This window comes from Dendrobates tinctorius, unplaced genomic scaffold (assembly GCF_039654945.1).
Source record: "Dendrobates tinctorius isolate UK_male_01 unplaced genomic scaffold, ASM3965494v1 ptg000009l, whole genome shotgun sequence".
NCBI classification, from domain to species: Eukaryota; Metazoa; Chordata; class Amphibia; order Anura; family Dendrobatidae; genus Dendrobates; species Dendrobates tinctorius.
The window spans coordinates 18,556,914-18,571,685 of record NW_027361677.1 but is presented as its reverse complement, the minus strand read 5'-3'; the positions used below and the strand labels follow the sequence as shown (position 1 = coordinate 18,571,685).

The window sequence follows — 14,772 nt, the reverse complement described above, 5'->3', positions numbered from 1 at the left end:
AATGCTAGGGGTAGTGAGTTTATGAAGGTCTGAAGCGGAGAAAGGGGCCCAATATGACGGACATCTTGGATCAGAAATCAATGGAGCGCCTCTTATGGGAAACAATGAGAAGGTAGGAAGTGCTGATGTGTGGTATTATAGATGACACCGATGTGGGGTATTATCATTACAGAAGTCAATGATGTGGGGTATTATTATACATGTCACCAATGTGAGAGATTATTATTATAGATGACACCGATGTGGGGTATTATTATTATAGAAGTCAATGATGTGGGGTATTATTATACATGTCACCAATGTGAGAGATTATTATTATAGATGACACCGATGTGGGGTATTATTATTATAGAAGTCAATGATGTGGGGTATTATTAGACATGTCACCAATGTGAGAGATTATTATTATAGATGACACCGATGTGGGGTATTATTATTATAGAAGTCAATGATGTGGGGTATTATTATACATGTCACCAATGTGAGAGATTATTATTATAGATGACACCGATGTGGGGTATTATTATTATAGAAGTCAATGATGTGGGGTATTATTAGACATGTCACCAATGTGAGAGATTATTATTATAGATGACACCGATGTGGGGTATTATTATTATAGAAGTCAATGATGTGGGGTATTATTAGACATGTCACCAATGTGAGAGATTATTATTATAGATGACACCGATGTGGGGTATTATTATTATAGAAGTCAATGATGTGGGGTATTATTATACATGTCACCAATGTGAGAGATTATTATTATAGATGACACCGATGTGGGGTATTATTATTATAGAAGTCAATGATGTGGGGTATTATTAGACATGTCACCAATGTGAGAGATTATTATTATGGATGACAGCGATGTGGGGTATTATTATAGCTGTCAATGATGTGGGGTATTAATATGATTTATAGGGGTCACAGATGGGTATTATTTACTCTTCCTAATGTAAACTAACAAGAAGAATCTGCTCTGCTCGGCGCGTTCGATCCCAGGGTGTCGCGGGTGTGCCAAGATGGCGGCTTCCGCCGTCACACGTGGGTCTGCCGGTCGCGCAGTGATGACGTCAGGGGGCGATCACGTGCTCCGTTAAGAAGAAGAATGAGTGTGGAGGATCGGCGGGCAGTGCTGCGGCGATCGGTGCGGGAGTTCCCGGACTTCCCCTCCCCCGGGATCTGCTTCAGGTCGGTGTCTCCTGGTCTGTGATCCTGAGAAGCGGGGGGCAGAGTCCGGGCATAGTAATGGCGAAGCTCCGCTGCTGGAACATTAGAGCCTAATTACCAGTTAATTTGCATAATATGCATACATTATATTTCAGTATGTAGATAATTAGGATTTTTTTTTTATTTCTGTTACTGGTGGGAATAATAAAAAAAATACGATCACAGTATGTGATGTCATCACCGCGACGACCACCAATGGCGGTAGATGTTACTTCCTGCCACTTTCTAAATATCCTTGATGACACCTTTAACCCCTCGCCTCCCCCAAACATTGCCTTTAACAAAGGTACCAATGGCTATGCGTTATGCGTGTTTGTTCCGATTCTCACTTTCCAGGGACATCACTCCAGTTCTTAAAGACCCCGCCGCGTTCTCCGCCACCATCGACCTGTTTGAGAACTACCTCCGAGAAAACTTTCCAAAGATCGATCTGATCGCTGGTAAGGGAGCGCCAGGCGGGTGGGGGATGGGGGGCAATATGGCTTCCCTCTGCCTTCACCTTATCCAGAGGTTAAAGGGGTAGACAAATTTCTGCAGTCCAGCTCAGACTCTCCCGCACTGCTCCAGTCACCGCTGTCACGTAGACAATCGCTGAGCTCACTGACTGGACTGAGGGACGGTGAGTAAGGCAAGCTATAGTTTGGGGTTGGGTGCTATGGATTCGCAGGAAGTCATGATTAAAAAATGTCTCCTCCTAAATCTCTGGTGTTGTGAACTCTCTTAATCTGACTTTTGAGACAGGGCTCCCTCTGGTGGATACTGCTGGTAGTGGAGCTGGTCATCATGATGTTAGCCCAACAGCTGCAGAAGATAATTGGAGGAGTGGTGGTAGTGACTGGGACTACATAAGCAAGCAGACTTCTCTCAGTGACTGCCGGTGATACTCCTTTCTTTGCTTATTGAGGATTTCTGTCTCCTGCCTGATCCTGCATTTTTCAGCTAAGTGTCATTTGCTAAACCCTTTGCATCTGATTTTTGCCTTGCTGTCAGGGGTCAGCTTGCTCCTGCCCTGTATTTTTGTATCTTGTGTTTGTTTGCTCAGTCTCCTGCTGTATTAGCCTGTTGCTAGCCGCCAGTTCACACCTGAGCGCTGATATAGTGGGGGCGAGGTTTGTGCAAACCTCAGTATTTTTGTACATCAGTCCTGTTGGAATTGTTAGGGTTTTTGCGTGATTGCAGACAGTTGCCTTTTCTGTCCTGTCTAGTCAGTGTGGGACCCATCATTTGCTCAGTCTATTTTCTGTCTGTGTTTGTTCTTAATCTTGTCTCACCGACAATATTTGTTTGGGGGCTGTCTATTCCTTTGGGGTCTGCTCCGGGGCAGTTTAGATTTCACCTTTCTGTCTTTAGGTTTAGTTAGTCCTCCAGGCTGTGACGAGGCGTCTAGGGCAACGTAGGAACGCTCCACGGCTACTGCTAGTTGTGTTGTTAAGATCAGGCGTCTGCAATCCGCTGAGCGACCAACCTCTCTGGTGTTCTGGTGGCATAACCTATTGCGCTCTCCTCCTCGGTGACCCATTCATAACACTCTGGGTCCGGCAGCTTCTTCTCGTGTGTGAAGTACATACAGTATTTTTTGGACCATAAGACGCACTTTTTTCCCCAAACATTTTGGGGGAAAGTGGGGGGTGCGTCTTATGGTCGCAATGCACGGTACCTGGTGCGGTGGTGGCAGCGGGCGAGGCTCTGCGATGGTGGCAGCGGGCTGTGCTCCGGTGCAGGGGCGGCAGCTCCGCCGGCGTTTCTTCGCAGCCCGGAGGCCCCCGCACACCCCTTGCTGGGCGCCGCCATGTTGCGGTGGCCTCCGGGAGCATGGACGCCGGCAAGATGGCCGCCGGTCCGGGGATGGCGCATGCGCAGCTTCAGATCTCGTCCCAAGATCTCGGGGGACGAGATCTCGTTGCCGAGATTTGAATCTCGTCCCCCGAGATCTCGGCACGAGATCTGAAGCTGCGCATGCGCTGTCCCCGGACCGGCGGCCATCTTGCCGGCGTCCATGCTCCCGGAGGCCACCGCAACATGGCGGAGCCCAGCAAGGGGTGTGCGGGGGCCTCTGGGCTGCGAAGATACGCCGGCGGAGCTGCCGCCCCTGCATCGGAGCACAGCCCGCTGCCACCACCGCACCGCAGAGCGCTGCCACAACCGCAGAGCCCACCTGCCCCTGCCACAGCTGCCCCAGCACAGCTGCCCCTGCCCCAGCGCAGCTGCCCCAGCACAGAGCCGCCGCCACCGCACAAGCCTGGACCACTGAATGACCCCTGTGTCTACTTCTCCACCTGTGCCAGATCCCTTCCCAGGTAATCTGAATTCGGACTGTAAGACGGACCCCCATTTGACACATTATTATTTTTTTTCCCTATTTTCCTTCTGAAAATTGGGGTGCGTCTTATAGTCCGAAAAATACGGTAACTATTACCCGGCATCCCCTCTTCCAGGTCTGGACGCCCGCGGGTTTCTCTTCGGTCCGGCACTGGCACAAAGACTTGGAATTGGGTTTGTGTTGATTCGGAAAAAGGGCAAGTTACCGGGTCCGACGGAGTCAGTGTCCTATTCTCTGGAGTACGGAAAGGTGCGTGCAGAGCATTAGTGAATACCGCCAGCACGGGGGGCACAGAGTCACTACCCGGACCACCCCTTCTGAATCCCTGTTAGTAATTTCCCCCAGTAAAATAAAAACCTATCCTCTCCTCCGGTGGCGGCGCTGTTCCAGTTGTATTGGTGCAGGTACATGCAATGCCGATCAGCACTGCCTTCAGTTTCCTCTCCTTCTGAAAAATCAAGATGTCTGGAGGAAGTGATAGGTGCTGCTGCCCTCACCTACTCCTGATGTTAATTATGTCCTTAGGAAGGGAAAGGAAAGGAAGCCCCGGGAGGTGGAACGGAGAGCGAAAGGAACCCTGGAAGAGGGAAGGGAGCCCCAGGAGGTGGAGGGGAGAGCGAAAGGAACCCTGGAAGAGGGAAGGGAGCCCCAGGAGGTGGAGGGGAGAGCGAAAGGAACCCTGGAAGAGGGAAGGGAGCCCCAGGAGGTGGAAGGGAGAGCGAAAGCAACCCCGGAAGAGGGAATGGAGCCCAGGAGGTAGATGGGAAAGCGAAAGGAACTCCGGAACCCCAGTAGGTGGAAGGGAGAGCGAAAGGAGCCCCAGGAGGTGGAAGGGAGCCATGAGAGGGAAAAGAAGGGTGAAGGGAGCCCTGGGAGGTGGAAGGGAGTGCGAATGGAGTCTCAGGTGGTGGAAGAGCAAGCCAAGGGAACCTCGGGAGGTGGAAGGGAGCCCTGGGAGTTGGTTTGGAAGGGAACCTGAGGAGGTGGGAGCCTTGAGAGGGAAGGGAGCCCCAGAAGACGGAAAGGAGAGCAAAGGGAGCCCCGGCAGGTGGAAGTGAGAGTGAAAGGAGCCTCAAGAGGTGAAATGGAGCCCCGGGAGGTGGAAGGAAGCTTTTAGAGAGAAAAGTCTTAGTTACTCACCGGTTAACGGTATTTTTCGGAGTCCATGACAGCACCACCTGAGAGAGGGGATCCGCCCTTTAGGAACAGGAAACCTAAAGATACAAAAGGGTGGCACCTCTCCCACGCATTAGTTGGATTACAGAGCACAAGAGGACTTCCAAGGTTAATGCATGATTTATGTACAGTATTCTTTACAATTATAAACTTTTATCACCAGTGAGCATACAAGAAATAGACGTGCACACCCCAATTAAATTTAAGGGAGGGAATATACGGGTGCTGTCATGGACTCAGAAAAATACCGTTAACCAGTGAGTAACTAAGACTTTATTCGGTCGTCCATGACAGCACCACCTGAGAGAATTACAGAGAGTAATCACTACTTTAGGGGGGGACTACAGCCTGCAAAACCCTGATACCGAAGGAGAGGTCTGCAGAAGCACCCAAGTCTAGCCTATAATGACTATAAAAAGTGCTCGGAGAGGACCAAGTGGCCGCCTTACAAATCTGGTCGATGGAGACTTCCGATCTCTCGGCCCACGAGGTCGCCATGGCTCTGGTGGAATGCGCCTTCAATTTCTCCGGAGCTACTCTACCTTTTGAGGTATAAGCTAACGAGATTGCTTTTCTAATCCATCTGGCTAGAGTACTTTTGGACACCCTAAGACCTTTCCTAGGGCCTTGGTAGGAGACAAAGAGGGCATTGTCCTTCTTCCAGGGATCGGTAGCCGCTAGATACTCTAAGAGGCATCTCCTAACATCCAAAGTGTGTAGCTTCTCCTCCTTCTCATTAGTTGGCTTAGGGAGGAAGGATGGGAGGACTATTTCCTGCGACCTATGAAAGCTGGAGGCTACTTTTGGTAAATACACTGGGTCAGGTCTAAGTATTACCCTATCCTCTTTTACCTGAAGAAAAGGTGGGCGCCTAGACAATGCCTGAATGTCGCTTACCCTACGGGCTGACGTTATGGCTATCAGGAAAGCTATCTTGAGGGACAGGCTCCTAATAGAGGCTGACGAGATGGGCTCAAATGGCGCTTCTGTCATAGCTGTGAGGACTAGGTTCAAATCCCATGGCGTGAGTCTATTCTTTACTATTGGTCTGGACCTACTTGCTGCTTTGATAAACCTATTGACCCAGTAATTAGCCGCGATGTTGCAGCTAAAGAGGGCCCCTAAGGCAGATACCTGTACTTTAAGGGTACTGGTGGAGAGACCCAGGTCCAGCCCTTTTTGTAAAAATTCCAAGATCTGGCCTATAGGGACGGAATCGTCATTATTTATATTTGAGCTTTGGAGGAATCTTTTCCAAATTCTGACGTAAATCTTAGTTGTCACCACTTTCCTACTTTTTAGTAGAGTGTCAATTAGGTCTGGGGAGAAACCTTTACCCCTTAGGAGTGACCGCTCAAATTCCACGCCGTGAGATGTAGGCCAGCCACCTGAGGGTGGAAGACCGGGCCCTGGGACAGAAGGTCCGGGATGTCCGGGAGAACCCAAGGATCGTCTATCGACATGATCCTGAGGTTCGAGAACCATGCTCTCCTGGGCCAGAAAGGGGCAATGACTATGACTCTTGCCTTGTCCTTCCTGATCTTCCTCAACACCAGAGGAAGTAGAGATAGGGGAGGAAAGGCATAGGCTAGCCTGAAGTCCCATTTTATCAGTAGCGCATCTACTGCCAGAGGAATCTCCCTGGGGTTTAGGGAGCAAAACTGTCTCGTTTTTGATTTCTCTTTGGTGGTGAATAGATCCACCTCTGGTTGACCCCATCTCTGTATGATCTGAACAAAAATGGAGGTGTTTAAGGTCCACTCTCCCTGTTTTAACAGATTGCGGCTTAGGAAATCTGCCGCGACGTTTTCTTTCCCTCTTATGTGAAGAGCCGTGAGAGATAAAAAATGCCGCTCCGCTAGCTGGAACAACTGTCCTGCCACATTCATCAGAGTTTTGGATCGAGTTCCGCCTTGGTGATTGATATAGGCCACGGCCACTCGATTGTCCGAGAGAACTCGTACGTGATGGCCCTGTAGATACATAAGGAGCTCTTTAGCTGCGTGTGCTACCGCTGTCAATTCTTTTAAATTAGAAGACATTTGTATTTGATCCCGTTCCCATAGGCCCTGGACCAGAATTCCCTCCATATGCGCCCCCCAACCGGAAGGACTTGCATCCGTGGTGACCACGCGGGTAATGTTATACTCCCAAGGGACCCCTCTAGACAAGTTATTTCTTTCTAGCCACCATTCCAGGGACTCTATTGTGTTTCTGGATAAGGTCAGTCGACCTTCTAAGTTATCCCCAAGAAACCTCTGATACCACAAAACTTCGCCCTGTAGAGTTCTCGTATGAACTTGGGCCCACTGGACCGCGGGAATGCAGGACGAGAGGGAACCCAACAGGGACATGGCTTTCCTGAGGGACATGGAGGGGTTGTTGAAAGCGTTCAGGACCCGGCCATGTAGGTGCAGCAGCTTCTCTGGGGGCAGACGGCATTCCTGTTTTTTAGAATCTAGGGTTAGGCCTAAAAATTGTTGAATTTTTAATGGCTGCAAACGGGATTTTTTGATATTAAGTAACCATCCCAACCGCTCTAGAGCCGCCGTTGTTTTCTGTAACTGTTCTAAACATTGCTCTGCTGAACTGCCTATTATAAGGAGGTCATCTAGATAGGGAACGACTAGAATATTTAATTCGCGCAGATGGGCCATCACCTCTGCCATCACTTTGGTGAATACTCGGGGTGCAACTGCCACCCCGAAGGGTAAGACCGCGTACTGGAAGTGCTGGATTGACCCCTCCAACTGAACCGCCAGTCTAAGGAAAGGTTGGTGAGCTAGACATATGGGTATATGATAGTACGCGTCTTTCAGATCTAGGACCACCATGAAGCAGTTTTGAAACAGCATTTTTATTGCGGTGTTAATTGTTTCCATTTTAAATGGTCGAACGACCAGAAATTTATTGAGGGCTTTGAGATTAAATATAGCCCTAAATGAGTCGTCCGGTTTACGGACCAAGAACAGGGGGGAATAGAAGCCTTTCCCCCTCTCTTCCTCTGGAACTCTCGTCAGGACTTTTTTGTCCAGTAGCTCGAGGACCTCGGTTTCCAGGGCAGCTTGTTCTAGCGGGGAAGATTTGAGCGGAGTTACCTTGAACCGGTCTTGGGGAACGCAGGAGAACTCTAGGTGCAGTCCTGTAGCTATTACCCCCAGTATCCAGCTGCTATTTGAGATTCTGGCCCAGGCCGGGTAGAAGGCAGATAATCTTCCTCCTACTGGAGCCACTAGTCATTGGAGCGGTTTCTTATTATCCCGTGATGGACCTTCTTGGCGCCCCCCTCCTCCGAACATGAAGCCCGTACCTCTGGTTTTCTTGTTGTCCCATCTGTTCTGATCTCTGGCCTGCCTCCTGCGGGAATACCCTTTCCTAGAAAAGGGACGTCTCCAGGATATATTCGGCAGACTCGGAAATTTCTTTTTCTCGTCCCCGGCTTTCTCTAACAGTTCGTCTAGGACGGGGCCGAACAAGTATTCACCCTCACAGGGGATAGAACAGAGACGGGACCTGGCTTGGATATCTCCCGGCCAGCATTTCAACCAGAGGGCTCTTCGGGCCAAATTAGACAAGCTTGCAGACCTGGCCGCCATTCTTACAGAGTCTGCCGAGGCATCTGCCAGAAAGGCAGCAGCATTTTGGATAATTGGAAGAGACTTACGGATGGAAGCTCGCGAGGTCCCATCCTTTAGCTGGGAGTCCAATTGATCCAGCCAGACCATCATGGATCTGGCTGCGCACGTGGCTGCTATTGCTGGCCTTAGGGCGCCTGCTGACATCTCCCAAGTGCCCCTTAAAAAGGAATCTGCCTTTTTATCTAGGGGGTCTTTAAGGGAGGCCATATCGTCGAAGGGTATAGATGACTTTTTGGAGGCCTTATCCCATCGACTTACTATTGGGTCCTCAAAGGGGTACCTCCGCTTGAAAGCAGGCGGCATAGAACCCCTTTTTTCCCACTCCCTGTCTATCAGGTTCTGGACTTTTTCGTTTAACGGAAAGGTCCTTTGCTTTCTGGGGTCTAGACCCCAGAACATAATGTCCTGAGCAGACAGTTCTGTCTTTTTTCCTCTACCCCCATGGTTGACCTTATGGTTTTAATTAATTTATCGATATGGTCCAAGGGAAAACAGAACCGGCTGGAATCTTCTTCGGAGGAAGAAGAGGAGGCCGAGGACTCTGAGGAGATATCTTCCCTCCTAGGGCCGACTGAAGAGTCTGAGCCTGAAACAGTAGCCCGTCCTCTTTTTGAAGAATCTTCTTTTGATAGGGCTTTTATTTCCGTCCTGATTAATTGCCTCAGGTCCGTAGCGAAGCTTGGAGCTTCTTCCGCTACCTGCATAAATAGGGAAGAGTATAAGAGTCTGATACTCCACTCACGTTCTACCCCTCATCTCCGTCCCTACCGTCTGTCTCACGCAAGACTGACATAATCTCTTAGGGTGACCATCTGGTAAGGGGCAACTACAGAGGGCACATTCCTTGTGCTTCTGTTTCCCTGTGGCCTTCTTCCCCTGAGAATCAAAAAAATATAAAGGGACACTGCATCAGGGTACATTCTCGCAGATCTCTTACCCTTGCAGATGAGGATAGGTACCGGATCACGGGGGGCTGCAGGAGCCTAGAGGAGCTACTGTGGCTCTGTCCACTTCCTTCCTTCCGCCTCTTAGGCTGGTCACTGGGGTGCTTTGCCACGGGCTGCACCTCTTGTGGGTCCATGGGGGCTTCTGTTGTGTCCATCGCTGGGCCTCCAGAAGCACCTCAGCAGCAATGCCTTCTGCATTAAGAAGGCTTCCCCTCCGGATCAGCAGGCACTGCGTCCGGTGTTCGGGCCCCCCATAGGACCGCTCTGCGATCCTCCCCCTCCCCTTCAGGCCCGCCAGGCGGCGGGCGCGCATCGGCGCGTGTCCTCAACAACCGGAAGTCGACCGGCATCCGACTTCCGGTTTCAGCACTAGGCCCCGCCCCCTCCGCCGCGTCACTTCCGCGACGCGCGGCAAGGGGCTAGCACCGCGCCGCCGGCTCGGAACCGTCGCTCCCTTGTGGGACACCGCCGGCGGCGCCCGCCCGAACGGACCGCTCCGGGGAAGGAGACACAGGGGGACCCCTTATCACCGGTCCCATGGAGAAGGCATCCGCCGGACCCTGTCTCCGCCTGCTCTTACCACTGCCGTGGAAATCCTACCCGGACCCACCGTGGCGCATCCAGGGCTCCCAGCGAGACCGAGGTAGGAGAACCCCCCGCTACCTGAGCCGGTCCGCTGGCCTGGGTCTTCAGTTATCCATGACGGACGATCTGTAGGGAGTTCTGTCCTTGTTAGGAACAGGAAACCAACTGATGAGTCGGAGAGGTGCCACCCTTTTGTATCTGTAGGTTTCCTGTTCCTAAAGGGCGGATCCCCTCTCTCAGGTGGTGCTGTCATGGACGACCGAATAAAAATGAGCTCCGGGAGAATGGAGAGCTAGTGTTGACACTGCTGGAATTGCTCCGACACCGGAGATGAGTATAGGTGTTATTATTTTACAAGGGGGAAACGTAGGGATTCAGAGGGGATTCTCGGAATATTGGGCAACCCCTTTATAGGCCCACAATAAAACTCAAGATTAATATATACAATTATGTCCTAGTGGGGTTACCGACGTGTTAATATTTCATATCTGTATTTTGTGGTTTCTCTAGGCTGAGATTGAAATCCAGACTGATGCGGTGGACCCCGGACAGAAGGTTGTGATAATCGATGATTTATTGGCCACCGGAGGTAAATATCACTTCTCGTCTATATACCAATGTCAGATTTTTATGAAATTCTTCCAAAAACAATGCCACACCATTCTGTGTGTAGCATTGCAGCCAGATGCCATTAAAAAAAAACTTTTTGACAGTTAGAGTGATCAATGAGTGGAACAGGCTGCCACGAGAAGTGGTGAGTTCTCCTTCAATGGAAGTCTTCAAACAGAGGCTGGACAGACATCTAACTGGGATGATTTAGCGAATCCTGCTTTGAGCAGGGGGTTGGACCAGATGGCCCAGGAGGTCCCTTCCAACTCTACGATTCTATGATTCTAAAAGTGGTTGCTAACGACTGCATATTCATAACAGCTAAATTACATCATTTGAAGAAAGTACTTTCTCTCCGGATCAGTGCTGTGTGTCTTGAGAATCTCACAACTGCTTCAGCCTTTCAGTATTCCGTCAGAAAGGAACAGAAAAGGCTGTAGCCGATCAGTCACTGATCGGCTGCAGTGGCCAGGTGACAATGTCATGTGACCGCTGGGAGACTTAGCACCGACCTCAAATGTCCAGAAGAAGTTCAATGATGGACAATTTAGTAGAGTTGGTACAAAGTAAACCTCGAGACCTGCTCTATCAGCCACGCCAGTGTCTGCTCTACATATTTTCAGAAGTTGTCAGGGTATGTTATGACATGAGACCTTTCTCAATGATTTTCACCTCCTGAAATCAAATCTCACAATGAAAATTTAGAGTTGGCTCTTGTTTCTATATCAGTTTTCCTTTTACTGCTACATAATTAGTGCTTACAAGTTTCAGTACTTTGAACTATTTTTGTGGATATAAAGAATCAGATTATTTTGCTATGCAAATTTTCTGATGTTTATTCAGAGGCAAATTAGCAACAATTCCAATAAATAAAACCTATCTAAATACTATTGCAAATTCTAAAGTTAAAGAAATTACACAATGTGGGCCTCATTCCGTGATGACTTTTTTTTTTGCTTGTCTCTCGTACTCCTGTTGGACAACTGTAAGAGACGATTCAATGCAGGACTACAAGAAACAAGTAAAAAAAAAAAAAAAAAAAAAGTTGTCTGATACCTTGAATCATTTCTTACAATTTTCCAACAGTATCATTCAGTGACACCTTTTTTTTTTTTTTTTTGCTTGTCTTTTGTACTCCTGCATTGAATCATTTTTTACAATTGTCCAATTGCCTATTATATGGATTTGGATTTCTGTTATAGTCAGTCATAAATGGGTGGCTTCTTTTGCATATTCTGTCCCTGATTTTTTACTTTTTGAAAGTTTTTGTTTCTCAATAAAATTTTGCATTTCTATGGCACTCAACTTCCCTCTTTTTTGTGCTAGTAGTTACCTGCACTTTTTGGATTCTACTTGATTGGAAATCGGTGACTGATGGACGGGAGCCTCCGACCTACCGGAATCTGTGGCTCTTCTTTTGATTAGCTGGCCTTGAGCAATGATGATGTCAATTCAGGTTCAACTAGTCAAAAGAAGAGCCGCCATTATTAGTCCTCAAACACCCCAACCACAGTAACCCAATGTCTTATTTGCAGGGACGATGGCTGCAGCCTGCGAACTACTGACGAAAATAAATGCCGACATCCTGATCTGTCTGGTCCTCATCGAGCTGACAGCACTAAAGGGGGCAGAGAAGCTCCGGCCTCACCCGGTCCACGCACTGCTGCAGTACGACTGATTGCACAGGATCACTGGTTTACAGGGAACCAGGACCAAAATAAGCACCTGTGCTTAATAAAGGGACCCAAGAAATGTCTCCTGTAAGGTTATGGAGCAGGCAGTGTTACCTGGGGGCCACATTGTCATATTGTTCTACCTCAATGGTACACAATAAACAGAAGTGCAAATCATAAATCAGTTTTACTTTTGCCATGACATCATCATATAATGAGTTGCCAGGGTTTAGACTATTATTCTTAATCGAATTGTCCCAGAAATTCATCGGCAATTACTGCACAAACTCTCAATCTTCACTGTCAAAAGTGTAAAGTCAAAGCTGTCTGGTGTTTTCATCTTAAGACTGATTCACACAGTCACAACCATGGACAGGCGGCAGATCCATACGAACTGGTCAGCCTCATGTCACTCACGGCAGGACCTGGCGTTGCAAAACACTGCTCTGTGCATCTGTCTTAAAAAGGTACAAGAGGAGGAGGTGAGCTGTGACATTACCTATCGTGAATGGTGGATCCTGTGTTATCTGCTCTACACTGTGTTCCAAATTATTATGCAAAAAATATTTCCTCATATCTTCTCTAAATTACCTATATGAATTGCAGTCATTGTTATTTTCCAGTCATCTAATATTCTAGTATAATTGCAATGTTTTTGAACAAACTGCCGATGAAAACAGTATATTTTTTAAAATAATAAACACTCAAACTGCATGTTCCAAATTATTATGCACAGCAGAGTTTTCAACCTTTTTATTTTGAACAAAAAAAATGGTCAATTGTGAAATTATAAGCATTATCAGCTTATTACAAAATAAAATCAAACAGTTTTCAAGTGAAAACTTTATTCTTCATGATGTTACATTTGCACATAGGACCCCTTGTTGGAAAGAAGCTTCTGAACTCTCTCGTCCATTGAATTTGTCAGTTTTTGGATGGTTTGTGCTTCAGTTGTTTTGCATGTGGACAGAATACCCTCCTAGGGCTGTTGCTTAGATGTGAACTGCCTCCCGCCATCATAGGCACTCCTTTTGATGATGCTCCAGAGGTTCTCAATGGGGTGGAGGTCAGGGGAAGATGGTGGCCACACCATAAGTTTGTCCTCCCATAGCAGCCAGAGATGCAGATGTGTTATTTGCAGCATGAGACGGTGCATTATCATGCATGAAAGTGATCTTGCTGCGGAAAGCACGGTTCTTCCTCTTGAACCATGGCAGGAAGTGCTGTTTTAGAAACTCCACATAGATTATGGAGTTCATCTTTACCCCTTCAGGGATCCTAAAGGGGCCGACAATCTCTCTCCCCATGATTCCAGCCCAAAACATTACTCCACCTCCTCCTTGTTGGCGCCTTAGCCGTGTTTTCATGAGGTGTCTATCAACCATCCATCCTCCACTCCATCCATCTGGACCATCGAGCGTTGCACGGCACTCATCGGTGAACAGTTTGGAAGTCAGTCTTCATGTATCGTTTGGCCCACTGGAGCCGTTTCTGCTTGTGTGCAGTGGATAGAGATGGTCGACAGGATGGCTTACGCACAGCTGCAAACCTCTGAAGGACCCTGCATCTTGTTGTTCGGGGGACGTTAGAGGCACCATCAGCTTCAAAAACTTGTCTGCTGCTATGATAAGGCATTTTTGCAGCTGCTCTTTTAACCTGACGCAATTGCCTGTTGGAAAGAGTCCTCAATTTTTCCTTATCCGCACGCACACATGTGTGCTGGGAATCAGCTACATACTTCTTGATTGTACGATGAGCACGATGAAGTGTCTTGGCAATGTTGATTGTAGTCATGCCTTGACCTAAATACTCCACAATTTGTTGCTTCTCAGCAGCCAACACATCTTTTCTTTCCCATTTTGGCAAAAAATGTAGGCTGCTTAATAATGTGGAACAGCCTTCTTAAGTAGTCTTGCCATTATTTGGACACACCTGCCAAACTAATGTGCACAGGTATCTGCAATTGCTTTCAGTGATATAAAGAGCCCTGACACACATCACGATCAATGAGTTTAAATGACAAAAGAATTCTAACCTTATCACTCCTAAACTCTTTCTGCATAATAATTTGGAACACAGTTTATATGGAGGTGTTATCAGTAGGGATGAGTCGACCCGTGTACATCCGCAGCGGCCAGAAGTTACAGCATAATGGATGGGATTTCAAGAAATCCCATCTCCACTACGCGTGCATCGGCACCCGCAGCTTCCCTGTGGACACGCACATGCGGTGCATCTTTCCAGACTGCAGCATGTCTATTTATCTTGCGGAGATGCTCAGTCTCCGCAAGATAAAGTCACTAGTACAATGCATAGGAGGTGGTGATCCCACACGGTTCAATGAATATATGAGGAGTCAAAAGCGTTCAGACACCGACAGCGCTTTGGACGGAGCGGACATGTACTGCGTCCAAAGCGCTGCCCAATACTGATCGTGGGAACGTACCCCAAGTCTACTTACTCTGATGCGCCAGACCTGGCTTGTCACTTCACAAGGAGAAACATTACCCCTTAGAAAATTAAGACACCTGCTCTCTGGGTGCTGCCTGTCATCAGAATTACTTTATATTACAGTAGGATGAAATCACATG

General features: G+C 48.2%; 1 protein-coding gene across 1 annotated transcript; it reads left to right on the top strand.

Annotated features, from left to right (window-relative positions):
- Positions 1-8: 8 nt before the first annotated feature.
- APRT (adenine phosphoribosyltransferase) lies at positions 9-12,362 on the top strand. Its single transcript, XM_073583453.1, has 6 exons — positions 9-112; positions 1,006-1,194; positions 1,570-1,673; positions 3,669-3,802; positions 10,410-10,488; positions 12,044-12,362. Exons 1-6 carry the CDS (start codon positions 54-56, stop codon positions 12,184-12,186), a joined length of 708 nt encoding a protein of 235 aa, XP_073439554.1. The 5' UTR covers positions 9-53; the 3' UTR covers positions 12,187-12,362.
- The last annotated feature ends 2,410 nt before the right edge of the window (positions 12,363-14,772 follow it).

Excerpts from the sequence above, each read along its gene's own strand:
- APRT (XM_073583453.1), top strand. The coding sequence starts at position 54 with ATGACGGACATCTTGGATCAGAAATCAATGGAGCGCCTCTTATGGGAA. Across the intron at positions 113-1,005 it reads TTATGGGAAACAATGAGAAG|GGTGTCGCGGGTGTGCCAAG; the intron begins GTAGGAAGTGCT and ends GTTCGATCCCAG. Across the intron at positions 1,674-3,668 it reads AAAGATCGATCTGATCGCTG|GTCTGGACGCCCGCGGGTTT; the intron begins GTAAGGGAGCGC and ends CCCCTCTTCCAG.